General features: G+C 42.0%; 1 protein-coding gene across 5 annotated transcripts in view; it reads left to right on the top strand.

Annotated features, from left to right (window-relative positions):
- Nucleotides 1–16,555, top strand: part of LOC5571237 (cysteine-rich hydrophobic domain-containing protein 2) — a 51,132-nt gene extending 34,577 nt beyond the window's left edge. For all 5 annotated transcript variants that reach the window (XM_021855260.1, XM_001653487.2, XM_021855263.1 and 2 more), the window contains 2 exons: nt 15,264–15,474; nt 15,541–16,555. In XM_021855260.1, coding sequence (XP_021710952.1) covers nt 15,264–15,474; nt 15,541–15,708 — 379 coding nt within the window. In that variant the 3' untranslated portion in view covers nt 15,709–16,555. The remainder of the gene's footprint in view (nt 1–15,263; nt 15,475–15,540) is intronic.
- Nucleotides 16,556–17,742: the final 1,187 nt, after the last annotated feature.

Genomic DNA, 17,742 nt, shown 5'->3' with positions numbered 1-17,742 from the left:
TTCATTACATGCCTGGATTTGAACCAAAAATGCGCGCGAAACAAATTTTGCTCTGGTGATTTTAAATCTTAGCAGCTCTTGGAAAGGGATTTTTTTGAAGACTGGGTCATACTCATGGTGATACAGTCGCCTCTCCACATCTCGATACCGAAGGGACCATCGAGATAGGGAGAGATCGAGACATAGAACAATTTTTTAATGAATACTGGATTGAAAATCACTCCGTTACCAGGAAAATCAAAAACAAACAGACGTCATTTTGGCTTCGCAAATTGTTTTAAACTCCTAAAATCCAGTCTAGTTACCTTTGATAATGGGCATATCGACATACAGAGATAAAAGCGGGAACGAAAATCACATCGATATATGGATATCGAGATAAGGAGGATATCGAGATATGGAGAGTGAAAGTATATGCAGAACGAAGGAACCGAAGTAATCATCGACATAGGGAGAGATATCGAGATGTAGAACATCGAGATGTGGAGAGTCGACTGTAGTGACAAACATAAACATTAATGTTTTAACATGAATTTTAAGAGAACTTTTATTGAATATCCAATAAGTGGTGTTTAAAGTTGTTATCAACATATTGTAAAAGTTGTTATCAACATATTGTAAAATATGTTATTGTCGGATATTCTTTTTAAAGAGACGTTTCTGTCTAAGATCTTAGGCGCATTCAATACAAAATTTGCAATGGAATCGTAGAAGTTTCTCCAAAAATATATGAATTTTCAACGAAATTAAAAAACAAATTCACAAAAAAATTGACCAAAAATTCTACGAGAAAACCGTCAAGATCCCTGGTAAGATCTTTCAAAATTCTTCAAAAATTTTGCACTGTATTATATTTAAGATTACTCTCCAAAGATCTTAAAAAAAGCAAAGCACCATTAGATGAGCATTCTTACTTGTGCATCGTAGAAAAATTTCCAGAAAAAAACGGACACATGCTCAAATAACCAAGAGACAATCCGTCAGGATGTCATTAAGAATCTATCGAAGTCGGGGAAGTCCATTTGGGGAAATATGAATCCAGACAGATATCTCTAAGCAATCTGCCAACAATTTCGAGAGAGTCCAAACAATTCAATTTTATCTAGTACTTTTTTTTAGCTCCGAGTTGAATTCATCATAGCATTGCCAGTGCATTAATTCGAGTGGAAACAGAAGGAAAAAGAGATTTTTTTATAAAATGTCGGCCAAGATTTTTCAAAGATCTCACCAACACTTTAGATATTGAAAAAAATGCAAAGAGAACAGCGCTGCTTCTAAGAAATAAATCCAGTGAGCATTTTTATTGCCAGATTTTCTTCAAGCATAGTTTTAATGGCTTTGAGAGTGAACTTGATATCAATTTCAATTAACTTATCAGGATTTAACTTATGTATTCAACTTATTGATTTTTCATTAAAATTAACTCCTTTTGTTGCAATGGCATTGCGGCAATGAGAGGTCATCACGGCTCCCTTGGGATCCGCGGACCACCGGTTGGGAAACGCTGTTGTAGTATATCGCATAAGAACAGGGACGACTCGTAACCTCACTTTTTATCTGTTCTTCGATACTAAAAAATATATTTTGACAAATTTACAACCAAATAAAACAAATAAATGATTAAAATCAACTATTCACTACTCTCTACTTAGTAGATGCGCGTTTGTTGTGGAAATTCATGAATTTCTGCACATAGAACAGTTAAATTTGAAGCCTCTGCTTAAAGAACTTGACGATTTTATGCTGATAATAAATATTTGAGCTGTTCAGTGGAATACCTATAAATAAATGAAAACCCGAATTTAGTACTATACCATTTAATTCCACTTGACAAGTTGAGTCTAGTACATGACACTCAAGACGGCCTTACAGTTACGCGTATCGAAATACGCGGATCTGTCAAAGAATACAAACTCTAGTGGAATTAAATGGTATAGTACTAAATTCGATTTTTCATTTACTGATTCCATACTGTTAATTTTAACAATATTCATTTACCCTCATTGCAAACATCTATGTTCTGGGCACATGAAAGGCATGGAAAATTTGTCCTCAGTGTAGAATTCTCAGGGAGCTTGCCTTTGATTCGTGTTCTAATCTTATTTTTTTATGTAAGTACCTAATCTTGCAAGAAACCTCTCTTCAGTTGTGTCAAAATAAGACGATCCTCATACAAAATGTCCTATTTTAGACAAGTTTTAATTTTGATCGCCTTGAGTAATTTCATTGCTAGTACCTTCAGTGACTCCTGTAGGAATTCTTACGAAAATTTCTTGGAGATCTTGGGGAAATGCTCAAATAATCACATAGCTAGTAATAGAAAAATCTCTTGATCAAAATAAAATTTCTGAAATAAAATTTCTGATGGGGGGTTCGAACTGCCTGATGTGATTTAATAGAATCCTGACGGGATTCGAACAGTATCTAGACGGCATCGTATCAGAATCCTGTCGGAATTCGAACATAATGATAACCTGATTCGAACAGAATCCTGATGGAATTCAAACAGATTCCGAACGCGATTCGAATAGAATCTTATTATGACGTTCAAACAAAATCCGGACAGGATTCGAATATGAGTCCGGAGAGAATTTAAACGAATCTGAAAGGAATACGAACAAAATCTTAATATAATAAGAAAGGATTTCTGTTGAGATTCGAACACAATTTTGCAAAGGGCTGCCCAGCGCTTTAGAAAAGATTTCACAAAAGATTTACCAAAGATCATAGAATGGATCAACAGATATCCCCAAATAACAGGCATATCCAAAGATTTTGTCTGGAACCTCTTTAGAAATATACCGAGAATCTAGCCAGTCTATCGAGTATCTCGCAGAAATTCCACTTAGGAACATCCCAAAAGAATATTGCCCATATCCTGCAAAAGTCTTGCAGATAAGGTTTTTGTAAAGATCCCAGCAAAATCCCGACAGCATTTAGTCAAAGTCTTTTCAGGAGTTCATCAATAGTTACCTCAGGTATCGTATCGGAATATATTCCAAAATTTAAGAAACATTGTCATACGCTTCATACTTCAATGTGAACATGAAAATTTCACCATGAGCTTTCCGAGAGCATTGTTAGATATCCGTCGAAAATATTTCCAGAAAACTATGAAGGATCGCCTGCAAGTAAATGTAAAAATTTTTACATGAAATCAGTCAGGAGTTCTTTTTCTCTGAAAGGGATTACGTAAATGGTTTAAAGGAAGTAAGTGAAGTATTTGGAATTCCGTAAATCGTGCTGATTCTTCGGTTTGAAGTTTTTCAAAGAATTTTCCATAGATATATCCAGCATCAATTTAAACAGAAAAAATATTGTGATTTCCTAATAATGTTTACGAAATTGTTCTGTTTCCAGGGCCTTTTCTTCAAATATCTTCCAAAACCAAACTTCCGTATTTTTTTTATTTTTCCTTGGGAGTTGAGTGAGGGATAATCCCCTTTCTGCTGCTCGGGATCGTATGAAAATCGCTCGAATTCCATCAGATGGTCCTTCGAGTGAATTTCTCAAACTTCTTATGGACCTCTCTTGGTTTTCGTCAGGGATTTCTATAATTTTATGTTGCATTATTTTCTAATTCTCGTAGAATCTTTTCCGGATTCATGTAAAATCGAACAGATCCCAATAGTGTCCAGACGCGATTCGAACAGAATCCTGACAGAATTCGAGTAGAATCCTGGTTGAATTCGGACACAATCCTAACGGGATTAGATCAGAAACCTGACGGGATTCGAGTATAACACAGACGAGATTCAAACAAAATCAAGATTGTGTTCGAATCTCGTCATAATTTTGTCCGGATCTCGTCAAAATTCGTCAGGATTATGTTCGTATTACGTCAGTATTCTGTTCGAATCCCGATAGGATTCTGTTCGATTTTTTCTGACGAGATTCGAATCGAAGATGGACAAATTCTAATCGTATCCTGAAGAGATTCAAAACGAATCCTGAAAAGATTCGAACTGAATCCTGACGGGATTCGAATCGAATATTGACGAGATTCGAACGGAATCCTGAGGGGGTTGAAGCCGAATCCTGACGGGATTCGAATAGAGTCCTGACAGGCTTTTAACAGAATCCTAACAGGGTTAACACAGAATCCTGTCTGAATTCGAACAGTAAACAGAATGTTGACAGGAAATCGAAAATAATCCTGACAGAAATTTGAACAGAATCCTGTTGCAATTCGATCAAAATACTGACGCAATTCGAACAGAATCTTTATGGGATGTGATTCAAACATGATTCGAACAAAATCATGACGGGATTCGAACAGAAGCGTTACGGGTTTTGTACAAAATCTTTATGGGAACCTCATAGGATTTGAATAGAATCCTATCAAAAATTTAACAGAATCTGATGAAGTTCGAACGGAATTGAAACATAATCTGATTGGATTTGAACTGAATCCGATCGAGTTACGAAAATTCAGACGAGACTCGAAAAAATCCTGCCGCAATATTTGAAGCCTGACGGAATTTGAGCACAATCCTGGTAGGACTTAAATCGAATTCTGATGGGGTTTTCTCCGAATTGAATCCTGGATGGATTCGAGTGTAATCTTTACAGAACCATAGTAGAATCCATTTTGGATATTCTTATAGAGTTTTTGCTGGATGTTCTTGCAGAATCTTGGTTGGATATCCTGTAGAACCCTCTGTTCAATATACTGAGAGGAACTGACGAATTTTGTTACAAATCATAAAGTTATATACCCAAAAGATTACAATAGAAAATCGCATTCCAAAATTACATCACCGCATTGGCCACCAAAGCACAATCCTCGGCAATCAGCTGTCAATTGTGTTATCGACATCGCATTACAGCCCTTTTTTCTACGCCGGGTAGCCTGCCACCCGTCCTAAAATCAATATTTAATACACATCTCCGTGACCGGTAAGCTCGTAAATCACGACCCAAGGAGCCAGAAGAGACCATAAAATCCATGCAAAACCTTTTGATATTGCGCCACACCTCCTCGCCATCATTTGGCGCCCAATTGCAATGCATATACACAGGTAAAGCCTCGCTCGGTATTATTCGGCCATTTAAACCGTGCACATATGTATGTACCGTAGAACGGGGTGTCTTTGATCATTTTGTAACTTGATAGATATGATAATCAGGTCATTTAGTCAATGAAATAACAAAATGTCTCTTGATTAGTCAAGCAAAACAAATATAGAAGTAAATAGTATGAGCATGACAAGGAATGCCAAGTAATTTTTCCAAAAATCTGAAAGAATTTGAAAATTTTGTCTAAAAAAGTCAGGATCTCCTATGTCGTATATGGAGAACCTTACAAATTCATTACAAAACCTTACAACACCTTCATTACAACATTTTATCTGGATCTCCCAGATATTTTTTAAATGGGGCCTAAAAATCTTGAATATTCCAGACAAATCTGGAAGGTTGGCAACGCTCAGCATAATACTTGTCAAGCCCATTTTCATCGGTATAGAGATCATTCCAAGCTTGATATTAGTATATTGAGGGTAATTTAGCATTTTTGGTAAACTTATGAATAATCTATTGTACGATGACTATTTTAAATTTGTTTAAAGAAATCGTCATTTATTCTTGAAAGCTTAAATATGGTAGAGATTGAATCCTGTCTTAGATCTCTTAGCGAAAAGCATTTTTACAAATAAAGCTTGTTTTTATGAACAATGTAAGACATTTATATATTACTTTTAAACGCCTAGCGGTATGCAATTCTCTTTTTACCTTATGTAATTCGTATTTGGTCGTAATCTGTAATTTTTTTAAAAATTCAATATTGTATTGCATAACATAGAATTTACGTTCTCTTTTAACCTTCTTTGATCAACTTCCAACTGAAATGATATCAACCATTAGTTTGGATGAGGATTATCAAAGTTACCCCCGTTTTACGGTAACCAGAAACCCCAGCTAAAAGCCGTACATGTGCCGCACACACGATTGTGGGACTGACTGTGGCGAGTGGCTTTGACGTTGACCGAAAGACCGACCGACTGACTAACCTAGTCAACCACCGTGTAATAATAAAATGCGTGACGGACGGGTAGCTCGTAAGGCGGCAACTAGCGCGAAAAACCAAAGTAGGTGAGCAAATTAATGCGTCCCAATCAAGGTGAAATAGTGCTCGAATTGTTTTGACCGAAAGCGACGGTGTTGACGTGGGGTTTGATTGAGACTTGGGTGATTGGAGAAGCGCGGATTATTATCTTTGAATTGCAAAGTTTGAATTGTTCATTGATTGTTTATAGTTTGATTTATTTCATGCGCTAATATTAATATGAATGCATTTCTGTAATAAGAATCCTTCTTTGTATGCTGTTAGGAATTTGCTGGAATCCCGTCAGGATTATGTTTGAATCCCGTCAAGACTCTGTTCGAATCCCGCCAGGATTCTGTTCCAATCCCGTTAGGATTCTATTCGAATCTCGCCAGGATTATGTTCGAATCCTGTTAGGATTCTATTCGAATCCAGTCAGGATTCTGTTCGAATCTTGTCAGGATTCTGTTCGAATTTCATCAGAATTCTGTTCGAATCACGTCAGGTTTCTATTCGAAACTCGTCAGGATTCTGTTCCAATCCCGTCAGGATTCTGTTCGAATACCGTCAGGATTCTGTTCGAATCTTGTCAGGATTCTGTTCCAATCCTGCCACGATTCTGTTCGAATCTCGTCAGAATTCTGTTCGAATCCCATCAGGATTCTGTTCGAAACTCGTCAGGATTCTGTTCTAATCCCGTCAGGATTCTGTTCGAATCCCGTCAGGATTCTGTTCGAATCCCGTCAGGATTCTGTTCGAATCCCGTCAGGATTCTATTTGAATCCCGTCAGGATTCTGTTCTAATCTCGTCAGGATTCCGTTCGAATCTCGTCAGGATTCTGTTCGAATATCGTCAGGATTCTGTTCCAATCCCGCCAGGATTCTGTTCGAATCTCGTCAGGATTCTGTTCGAATCCCGTCAGGATTCTGTTCGAATCCCGTCAGGATTCTGTTCGAATCCCGTCAGGATTCTGTTCGAATCCCGTCAGGATTCTGTTCGAATCTCGTCAGGATTCTGTTCGAAACTCGTCAGGATTGTTTTCAAATCCCGTCAGGATTTTGTTCCAATCCCGTCAGGATTCTGTTCAAATACCGTCAGGATTCTGTTCAAATCCCGTCAGGATTCTGTTCGAATCCCGTCAGGATTCTGTTCGAATCTCGTCAGGACTCTGTACGAATCCGGTCAGGTTTCTGTTCGAAACTCGTTAGGATTGTTTTGTTCTTGTCAGAATTCTGTTCCAATCCAATGTGTTTTGTTCTTGTCAGAATTCTGTTCCAATCCTGCCAGGATTCTGTTCGAATCTCGTCAGGATTCTGTTCGAATCCCGTCAGGTTTCTGTTCGAAACTCGTCAGGATTCTGTTCCAATCCCATCAGGCTTCTGTTCCAATCCCGTCAGGATTCTGTTCGGATACCGTCAGGTTTCTGTTCGAATCTTGTCAGGATTCTGTTCCTATCCTGCCAGGATTCTGTTAGAATCCCGTCAGGATTCTGTTATAATCTCGTCGGGATTCTCTTCGAATCCTTCGTCAGGATTCTGTTCGAATCACGTCATGATTCTGTTCGAATCCCGTCAGGATTCTGTTCGAATCCCGTCAGGATTCTGTTCGAATCCCGTCAGGATTCTGTTCGAATACCGTCAGGATTCTGTTCAAATCCCGTCAGGATTCTGTTCGAATCCCGTCAGGATTCTGTTCGAATCTCGTCAGGACTCTGTACGAATCCGGTCAGGTTTCTGTTCGAAACTCGTTAGGATTGTTTTGTTCTTGTCAGAATTCTGTTCCAATCCAATGTGTTTTGTTCTTGTCAGAATTCTGTTCCAATCCTGCCAGGATTCTGTTCGAATCTCGTCAGGATTCTGTTCGAATCCCGTCAGGTTTCTGTTCGAAACTCGTCAGGATTCTGTTCCAATCCCATCAGGCTTCTGTTCCAATCCCGTCAGGATTCTGTTCGGATACCGTCAGGTTTCTGTTCGAATCTTGTCAGGATTCTGTTCGAATCCCGTCAGGATTCTGTTCGAATCTCGTCAGGACTCTGTACGAATCCGGTCAGGTTTCTGTTCGAAACTCGTTAGGATTGTTTTGTTCTTGTCAGAATTCTGTTCCAATCCAATGTGTTTTGTTCTTGTCAGAATTCTGTTCCAATCCTGCCAGGATTCTGTTCGAATCTCGTCAGGATTCTGTTCGAATCCCGTCAGGTTTCTGTTCGAAACTCGTCAGGATTCTGTTCCAATCCCATCAGGCTTCTGTTCCAATCCCGTCAGGATTCTGTTCGGATACCGTCAGGTTTCTGTTCGAAACTCGTCAGGATTGTTTTCAAATCCCGTCAGGATTTTGTTCCAATCCCGTCAGGATTCTGTTCGAATACCGTCAGGATTCTGTTCAAATCCCGTCAGGATTCTGTTCGAATCCCGTCAGGATTCTGTTCGAATCTCGTCAGGACTCTGTACGAATCCGGTCAGGTTTCTGTTCGAAACTCGTTAGGATTGTTTTGTTCTTGTCGGATTCTGTTCCAATCCAATGTGTTTTGTTCTTGTCAGAATTCTGTTCCAATCCTGCCAGGATTCTGTTCGAATCTCGTCAGGATTCTGTTCGAATCCCGTCAGGTTTCTGTTCGAAACTCGTCAGGATTCTGTTCCAATCCCATCAGGCTTCTGTTCCAATCCCGTCAGGATTCTGTTCGGATACCGTCAGGTTTCTGTTCGAATCTTGTCAGGATTCTGTTCCTATCCTGCCAGGATTCTGTTCGAATCCCGTCAGGATTCTGTTATAATCTCGTCGGGATTCTCTTCGAATCCTTCGTCAGGATTCTGTTCGAATCACGTCATGATTCTGTTCGAATCCCGTCAGGATTCTGTTCGAATCCCGTCAGGATTCTGTTCGAATCCCGTCAGGATTCTGTTCGAATCCCGTCAGGATTCTGTTCGAATACCGTCAGGATTCTGTTCAAATCCCGTCAGGATTCTGTTCGAATCCCGTCAGGATTCTGTTCGAATCTCGTCAGGACTCTGTACGAATCCGGTCAGGTTTCTGTTCGAAACTCGTTAGGATTGTTTTGTTCTTGTCAGAATTCTGTTCCAATCCAATGTGTTTTGTTCTTGTCAGAATTCTGTTCCAATCCTGCCAGGATTCTGTTCGAATCTCGTCAGGATTCTGTTCGAATCCCGTTAGGTTTCTGTTCGAAACTCGTCAGGATTCTGTTCCAATCCCATCAGGCTTCTGTTCCAATCCCGTCAGGATTCTATTCGGATACCGTCAGGATTCTGTTCGAATCTTGTCAGGATTCTGTTCCTATCCTGCCAGGATTCTGTTCGAATCCCGTCAGGATTCTGTTATAATCTCGTCGGGATTCTCTTCGAATCCCGTCAGGATTCTGTTCGAATCCCGTCATGATTCTGTTCGAATCCCGTCAGGATTCTGTTCGAATCCGGTCAGAATTCTGTTCAAATCTCGTCAGGATTCTGTTCGAATCCCGTCAGGTTTCTGTTCGAAACTCGTCATGATTGTTTTCCATTCCCGTCAGGATTCTATTCGGATACCGTCAGGATTCTGTTCGAATCTTGTCAGGATTCTGTTCCTATCCTGCCAGGATTCTGTTCGAATCCCGTCAGGATTCTGTTATAATCTCGTCGGGATTCTCTTCGAATCCCGTCAGGATTCTGTTCGAATCCCGTCATGATTCTGTTCGAATCCCGTCAGGATTCTGTTCGAATCCGGTCAGAATTCTGTTCGAATCTCGTCAGGATTCTGTTCGGATACCGTCAGGTTTCTGTTCGAATCTTGTCAGGATTCTGTTCCTATCCTGCCAGGATTCTGTTCGAATCCCGTCAGGATTCTGTTATAATCTCGTCGGGATTCTCTTCGAATCCTTCGTCAGGATTCTGTTCGAATCACGTCATGATTCTGTTCGAATCCCGTCAGGATCCTGTTCGAATCCCGTCAGGATTCTGTTCGAATCTCGTCAGGACTCTGTACGAATCCGGTCAGGTTTCTGTTCGAAACTCGTTAGGATTGTTTTGTTCTTGTCAGAATTCTGTTCCAATCCAATGTGTTTTGTTCTTGTCAGAATTCTGTTCCAATCCTGCCAGGATTCTGTTCGAATCTCGTCAGGATTCTGTTCGAATCCCGTTAGGTTTCTGTTCGAAACTCGTCAGGATTCTGTTCCAATCCCATCAGGCTTCTGTTCCAATCCCGTCAGGATTCTATTCGGATACCGTCAGGATTCTGTTCGAATCTTGTCAGGATTCTGTTCCTATCCTGCCAGGATTCTGTTCGAATCCCGTCAGGATTCTGTTATAATCTCGTCGGGATTCTCTTCGAATCCCGTCAGGATTCTGTTCGAATCCCGTCATGATTCTGTTCGAATCCCGTCAGGATTCTGTTCGAATCCGGTCAGAATTCTGTTCAAATCTCGTCAGGATTCTGTTCGAATCCCGTCAGGTTTCTGTTCGAAACTCGTCATGATTGTTTTCCATTCCCGTCAGGATTCTATTCGGATACCGTCAGGATTCTGTTCGAATCTTGTCAGGATTCTGTTCCTATCCTGCCAGGATTCTGTTCGAATCCCGTCAGGATTCTGTTATAATCTCGTCGGGATTCTCTTCGAATCCCGTCAGGATTCTGTTCGAATCCCGTCATGATTCTGTTCGAATCCCGTCAGGATTCTGTTCGAATCCGGTCAGAATTCTGTTCGAATCTCGTCAGGATTCTGTTCGGATACCGTCAGGTTTCTGTTCGAATCTTGTCAGGATTCTGTTCCTATCCTGCCAGGATTCTGTTCGAATCCCGTCAGGATTCTGTTATAATCTCGTCGGGATTCTCTTCGAATCCTTCGTCAGGATTCTGTTCGAATCACGTCATGATTCTGTTCGAATCCCGTCAGGATCCTGTTCGAATCCCGTCAGGATTCTGTTCGAATCCCGTCAGGATTCTGTTCGAATACCGTCAGGATTCTGTTCAAATCCCGTCAGGATTCTGTTCGAATCCCGTCAGGATTCTGTTCGAATCTCGTCAGGACTCTGTACGAATCCGGTCAGGTTTCTGTTCGAAACTCGTTAGGATTGTTTTGTTCTTGTCAGAATTCTGTTCCAATCCAATGTGTTTTGTTCTTGTCAGAATTCTGTTCCAATCCTGCCAGGATTCTGTTCGAATCTCGTCAGGATTCTGTTCGAATCCCGTCAGGTTTCTGTTCGAAACTCGTCAGGATTCTGTTCCAATCCCATCAGGCTTCTGTTCCAATCCCGTCAGGATTCTGTTCGGATACCGTCAGGTTTCTGTTCGAATCTTGTCAGGATTCTGTTCCTATCCTGCCAGGATTCTGTTCGAATCCCGTCAGGATTCTGTTATAATCTCGTCGGGATTCTCTTCGAATCCTTCGTCAGGATTCTGTTCGAATCACGTCATGATTCTGTTCGAATCCCGTCAGGATTCTGTTCGAATCCCGTCAGGATTCTGTTCGAATCCCGTCAGGATTCTGTTCGAATACCGTCAGGATTCTGTTCAAATCCCGTCAGGATTCTGTTCGAATCCCGTCAGGATTCTGTTCGAATCTCGTCAGGACTCTGTACGAATCCGGTCAGGTTTCTGTTCGAAACTCGTTAGGATTGTTTTGTTCTTGTCAGAATTCTGTTCCAATCCAATGTGTTTTGTTCTTGTCAGAATTCTGTTCCAATCCTGCCAGGATTCTGTTCGAATCTCGTCAGGATTCTGTTCGAATCCCGTTAGGTTTCTGTTCGAAACTCGTCAGGATTCTGTTCCAATCCCATCAGGCTTCTGTTCCAATCCCGTCAGGATTCTATTCGGATACCGTCAGGATTCTGTTCGAATCTTGTCAGGATTCTGTTCCTATCCTGCCAGGATTCTGTTCGAATCCCGTCAGGATTCTGTTATAATCTCGTCGGGATTCTCTTCGAATCCCGTCAGGATTCTGTTCGAATCCCGTCATGATTCTGTTCGAATCCCGTCAGGATTCTGTTCGAATCCGGTCAGAATTCTGTTCGAATCTCGTCAGGATTCTGTTCGAATCCCGTCAGGTTTCTGTTCGAAACTCGTCATGATTGTTTTCCATTCCCGTCAGGATTCTATTCGGATACCGTCAGGATTCTGTTCGAATCTTGTCAGGATTCTGTTCCTATCCTGCCAGGATTCTGTTCGAATCCCGTCAGGATTCTGTTATAATCTCGTCGGGATTCTCTTCGAATCCCGTCAGGATTCTGTTCGAATCCCGTCATGATTCTGTTCGAATCCCGTCAGGATTCTGTTCGAATCCGGTCAGAATTCTGTTCGAATCTCGTCAGGATTCTGTTCGGATACCGTCAGGTTTCTGTTCGAATCTTGTCAGGATTCTGTTCCTATCCTGCCAGGATTCTGTTCGAATCCCGTCAGGATTCTGTTATAATCTCGTCGGGATTCTCTTCGAATCCTTCGTCAGGATTCTGTTCGAATCACGTCATGATTCTGTTCGAATCCCGTCAGGATCCTGTTCGAATCCCGTCAGGATTCTGTTCGAATCCCGTCAGGATTCTGTTCGAATACCGTCAGGATTCTGTTCAAATCCCGTCAGGATTCTGTTCGAATCCCGTCAGGATTCTGTTCGAATCTCGTCAGGACTCTGTACGAATCCGGTCAGGTTTCTGTTCGAAACTCGTTAGGATTGTTTTGTTCTTGTCAGAATTCTGTTCCAATCCAATGTGTTTTGTTCTTGTCAGAATTCTGTTCCAATCCTGCCAGGATTCTGTTCGAATCTCGTCAGGATTCTGTTCGAATCCCGTTAGGTTTCTGTTCGAAACTCGTCAGGATTCTGTTCCAATCCCATCAGGCTTCTGTTCCAATCCCGTCAGGATTCTATTCGGATACCGTCAGGATTCTGTTCGAATCTTGTCAGGATTCTGTTCCTATCCTGCCAGGATTCTGTTCGAATCCCGTCAGGATTCTGTTATAATCTCGTCGGGATTCTCTTCGAATCCCGTCAGGATTCTGTTCGAATCCCGTCATGATTCTGTTTGAATCCCGTCAGGATTCTGTTCGAATCCGGTCAGAATTCTGTTCGAATCTCGTCAGGATTCTGTTCGAATCCCGTCAGGATTCTGTTCGAATCTCGTCAGGACTCTGTTCGAATCCGGTCAGGTTTCTGTTCGAAACTCGTTAGAATTGTTTTCAAATCCCGTCAGGATTTTGTTCCAATCCCGTCAGGATTCTATTCGAATACCGTCAGGATTCTGTTCGAATCTTGTCAGAATTCTGTTCCAATCCTGCCAGGATTCTGTTCGAATCTCGTCAGGATTCTGTTCGAATCTCGTCAGGTTTCTGTTCGAAACTCGTCAGGATTATGTTCCAATCCCATCAGGATTCTGTTCCAATCCCGTCAGGATTCTGTTCGAATCCCGTCAGGATTCTGTTTGAATCCGGTCAGGATTCTGTTCGAATCTCGTCAGGACTCTGTTCGAATCCCGTCAGGTTTCTGTTCGAAACTCGTTAGGATTGTTTTGTTCTTGTCAGAATTCTGTTCCAATCTTGCCAGGATTCTGTTCGAATCTCGTCAGGATTCTGTTCGAATCCCGTCAGGTTTCTGTTCGAAACTCGTCAGGATTCTGTTCCAATCCCATCAGGATTCTGTTCCAATCCCGTCAGGATTCTGTTCCAATCCCGTCAGGATTCTGTTCAAATACCGTCGAATCTTGTCAGGATTCTGTTCCTATCCTGCCAGGATTCTGTTCGAATATCGTCAGGATTCTGTTATAATCTCGTCGGGATTCTGTTCGAATCCCGTCAGGATTCTGTTCGAATCCCGTCAGGATTCTGTTTGAATCCCGTCAGAATTCTGTTCGAATCTTGTCAGGATTCTGTTCCAATCCCAGGATCGATAGGATTGTACAAGAATCCCGACAGGATTCTACAAGAATCCCGACAGGATTCTACAAGAATCCCGACAGGATTCTACAAGAATCCCGACAGGATTCTACAAGAATCCCGACAGGATTCTACAAGAATCCCGACAGGATTCTACAAGAATCCCGACAGGATTCTACAAGAATCCCGACAGGTTGTACAAGAATCCCGACAGGATTCTACAAGAATCCCGACAGGTTGTACAAGAATCCCGATAGGATTCTACAAGAATCCCGACAGTATGCTACAAGAATCCCGACAGGATTCTACAAGAATCCCGACAGGATTCTACAAGAATCCCGACAGGATTCTACAAGAATCCCGACAGGATTCTACAAGAATCCCGACAGGTTGTACAAGAATCCCGACAGGATTCTACAAGAATCCCGACAGGATTCTACAAGAATCCCGACAGGTTGTACAAGAATCCCGATAGGATTCTACAAGAATCCCGACAGGATTCTACAAGAATCCCGACAGGATTCTACAAGAATCCCGACAGGATTCTACAAGAATCCCGACCGGATTCTACAAGAATCCCGACCGGATTCTACAAGAATCCCGACCGGATTCTACAAGAATCCCGACCGGATTCTACAAGAATCCCGACCGGATTCTACAAGAATCCCGACCGGATTCTACAAGAATCCCGACAGGATTATACAAGAATCCCGACCGGATTCTACAAGAATCTCGACCGGATTCTACAAGAATCCCGACCGGATTCTACAAGAATCCCGACCGGATTCTACAAGAATCCCGACCGGATTCTACAAGAATCCCGACCGGATTCTACAAGAATCCCGACCGGATTCTACAAGAATTCCGACCGGATTCTACAAGAATCCCGACAGGATTCTACAAGAATCCCGACCGGATTCTACAAGAGTCCCGTTAAAGTTCGAAAAGGATTCTGCTCGAATCCCATGAGGATTCTGTTAGATTCCCATCCCATCAAAACTACTCTATTCCCTTCAGGAATCTGCTCGAACCTTATCATGATTATAATAGAATTCCTTCAAGATACTGCTCGAATACCATCAGGATTCTGCTCGAATCCTGTAAGTATTCTGCCGAATCCCATAAGGATTCTGCTCGAACCTCGATAGAATTTCGCTCGAATCCCATCATGATGCTGCTCGAATCCCATCATTATTATGCTCGAATCCTGTTGTGATTCTGCTTGAATTTGCTTATTAAACTGCTGGAATCTAATGTTGTTGATATTCTTATTGGATCTGCCATCATGTCATGCCTTGGAAAAATATGCTGAATTTTGTAAAACATGGTATACTAACGTTCCTGCTTATTCTCATCTTCCCTTTTTTCCAGATTCGGTCTGAGCAATCGCTTCAACGTGCAGTTCCCAGCCGGTCTGGTGTCGCGCGTTGCCCCCGAAGAGTTCAAAGCCACCATCCTGCGGATCAATGCGGTCCTCAAGAAGACACTTCCGGTCAACGTGAAGTGGCTGTTTTGCGGCTGTGTGTGCTGCTGTTGCACCCTCGGATGTTCCCTATGGCCTGTGATATGTTTAAGTAAGAGGGTAAGTGGTTTCTTGTCCCAGAAGAAGGTCAAACTAATCGCTAATGGTTTCTGATCCTTGTTTTAGACTCAACACACTATGAACAAGCTGCTCGAGTGGGAGAACAGCCATCTGTACCACAAACTGGGTCTTCACTGGCGGCTTAGCAAGCAGCACTGCGACTCCAACTCGATGATGGAGTACGTGCTGCTGATAGAGTTCATACCCAAAACTCCGATCTACCGTCCGGACTAATTGGGAGGGTTCTTCCTTTGCTGAATTGTGTTTTCACTTTCGTTTGTAATGGTGGTCTCCGATACCCCAAAACTAAGCGACTGAACGGTAGGGGCTTGACCCCATGACCCCTCTATTGTGTATAAGAATTTCCAAGATGGGTTTCCACCACTACTTGAAAGTGCTCTGATACCGAATGTCGGACGATCGGAACCACTGGATACCAACTTTATTACGTTATCATAGAACTAGTAGTTGTAATTGTGAAGCGTTTTTGTCGGTAGAATTTAGTTGATCCTCTCTGTTTTTGAGGGCAGCAAGTACCCTGCTACTCGCTCAAGAGTAGTCGGTGATCGTCAGAAAAAAATGCGTATTGTTTATATATTCGAATTAATTGTACAAAAAAATCTGAATCGAATTCGTTATTGGACAGCAACACTTTGTTTCTTGAGAAAATGAATATTCATTAGGATCGCAGTCGTAGATTATTCAAGGTTTAATCGTTGCGGTCCGATGGGCAGCAAAGACACAGAATTATCCAAGTGAGAACGAATATTTGTAATCTTGAATTTAAAGAAGAAACAAAAAACAAAACACTCAAGTGATCTTAGGCAAGCAACAAATAGAAGAGAGCGAAAAACCATATAAATGAGATACAAAGATACTACAATACTAAATGCCAACTGGCATTTTCGAAGCTCGGTACACGTAATCGAGCGGTGATGATTTCTGATTAAAAAAAAAACACGCGATAAAGCGCGCAAATGCGAGCAAATATTTAGCACTAGAAAGTGATTGTGTATAGTGTATAGAGAATTGTTTAGCCATTTAAGATGAAGCAAATACAGAATGGAAGAAATTATTTGAAGGCATTGCGTTTGCGGCCTTGGATTGCCTACAAACTACCGAACGTTCCTTGTGCGTATAAAATGGTATCTAAAGTCACTTTCTATCTTTCTCTGCTTGCCAAGTTTCAGAGGTTCCAGGAAGCCTTCATAACGCGACTATTTCACGGGTTCTTCATGAATTTTTCTCAGATTCCTCGAGGCGTTAGGCTCTACCAAAAATCCGGTTGACACACTGAAGAAGGCTGCCGTTTACAAAATCAGTTGTCCTCACTGCAGCAAGGTCTACGTTGGTCAAACAAAGTGGTCTCTCGATGTAAGATTCAAGGATCACTTTGCGGAAATAGGAAAGGCTCGAATGACGAATGACAAGAGGTTGACTTATGATTTCAAATCTAAGGTAGCAGAACATGTCTTTACAAAGGGCCATAGAATTACGACGGCGGATATCAAAATTTTGTGAAACGTTTCTTCACCTTTGAAATTGGATGGGGCTGAATGTTTGGATATTTGGAAACAGCTAATTGGAACTGCAAGTCACTTGGTTTCGCAGGTTGCGGCAGTTTAATCTATGACGAATTACATCCCCGTAACTTCGATATCGTAGAGCTGCAGGAACTTTGTTGGACTGACAGAAGGTGTGGAAAAGCGGAAATCGAGCGGCTATCTTCTACCAAAGCTGTGGCATCACACGAAGGGAGACCCGACGACGATAAGGAGACGTTTAACGCGCAGCTGGAGCAGATATATGACGGATGCTCGCCGCGTGACGTGAAAATCGTTGTTGGCGACATGAACGCACAGGTAGGACGGGGAGGAGATGTATAGACCGGTGATCGGGCAGAACAGCCTGTACATTATTTCGAATGACAACGGCCAAGGAGGCGTCAACTTTGCAGCCTCTCGAGGTATGGTAGTCCGAAGCACCTTCTTCCTCCGTCTATATATCCATAAGTCCACCTGGAGATCACCCGATAATCAAACCGAGAAACAAATTGACCACGTTCTAATCGACGGAAAATTCTTCTCTGACATCACCAATGTTCGCACATATCGCAGTGCGAATGTAGATTCGGATCACTACCTAGTTGCTGTATATATGCCTTCAAAACTTTCGACGAAGACCGACTCGCGTCGAAGCCGAACGCCGCGGCTCAACATCGAGCGGCTACGGGACTCACAGAGGCAATCCAAGAATACGCGCAGCAGT

The sequence above is a fragment of the Aedes aegypti genome, chromosome 3 (assembly GCF_002204515.2).
Source record: "Aedes aegypti strain LVP_AGWG chromosome 3, AaegL5.0 Primary Assembly, whole genome shotgun sequence".
NCBI classification, from domain to species: Eukaryota; Metazoa; Arthropoda; class Insecta; order Diptera; family Culicidae; genus Aedes; species Aedes aegypti.
The sequence above is the reverse complement of the archived record's forward strand: the minus strand, read 5'-3'. Positions and strand labels throughout refer to the sequence as shown.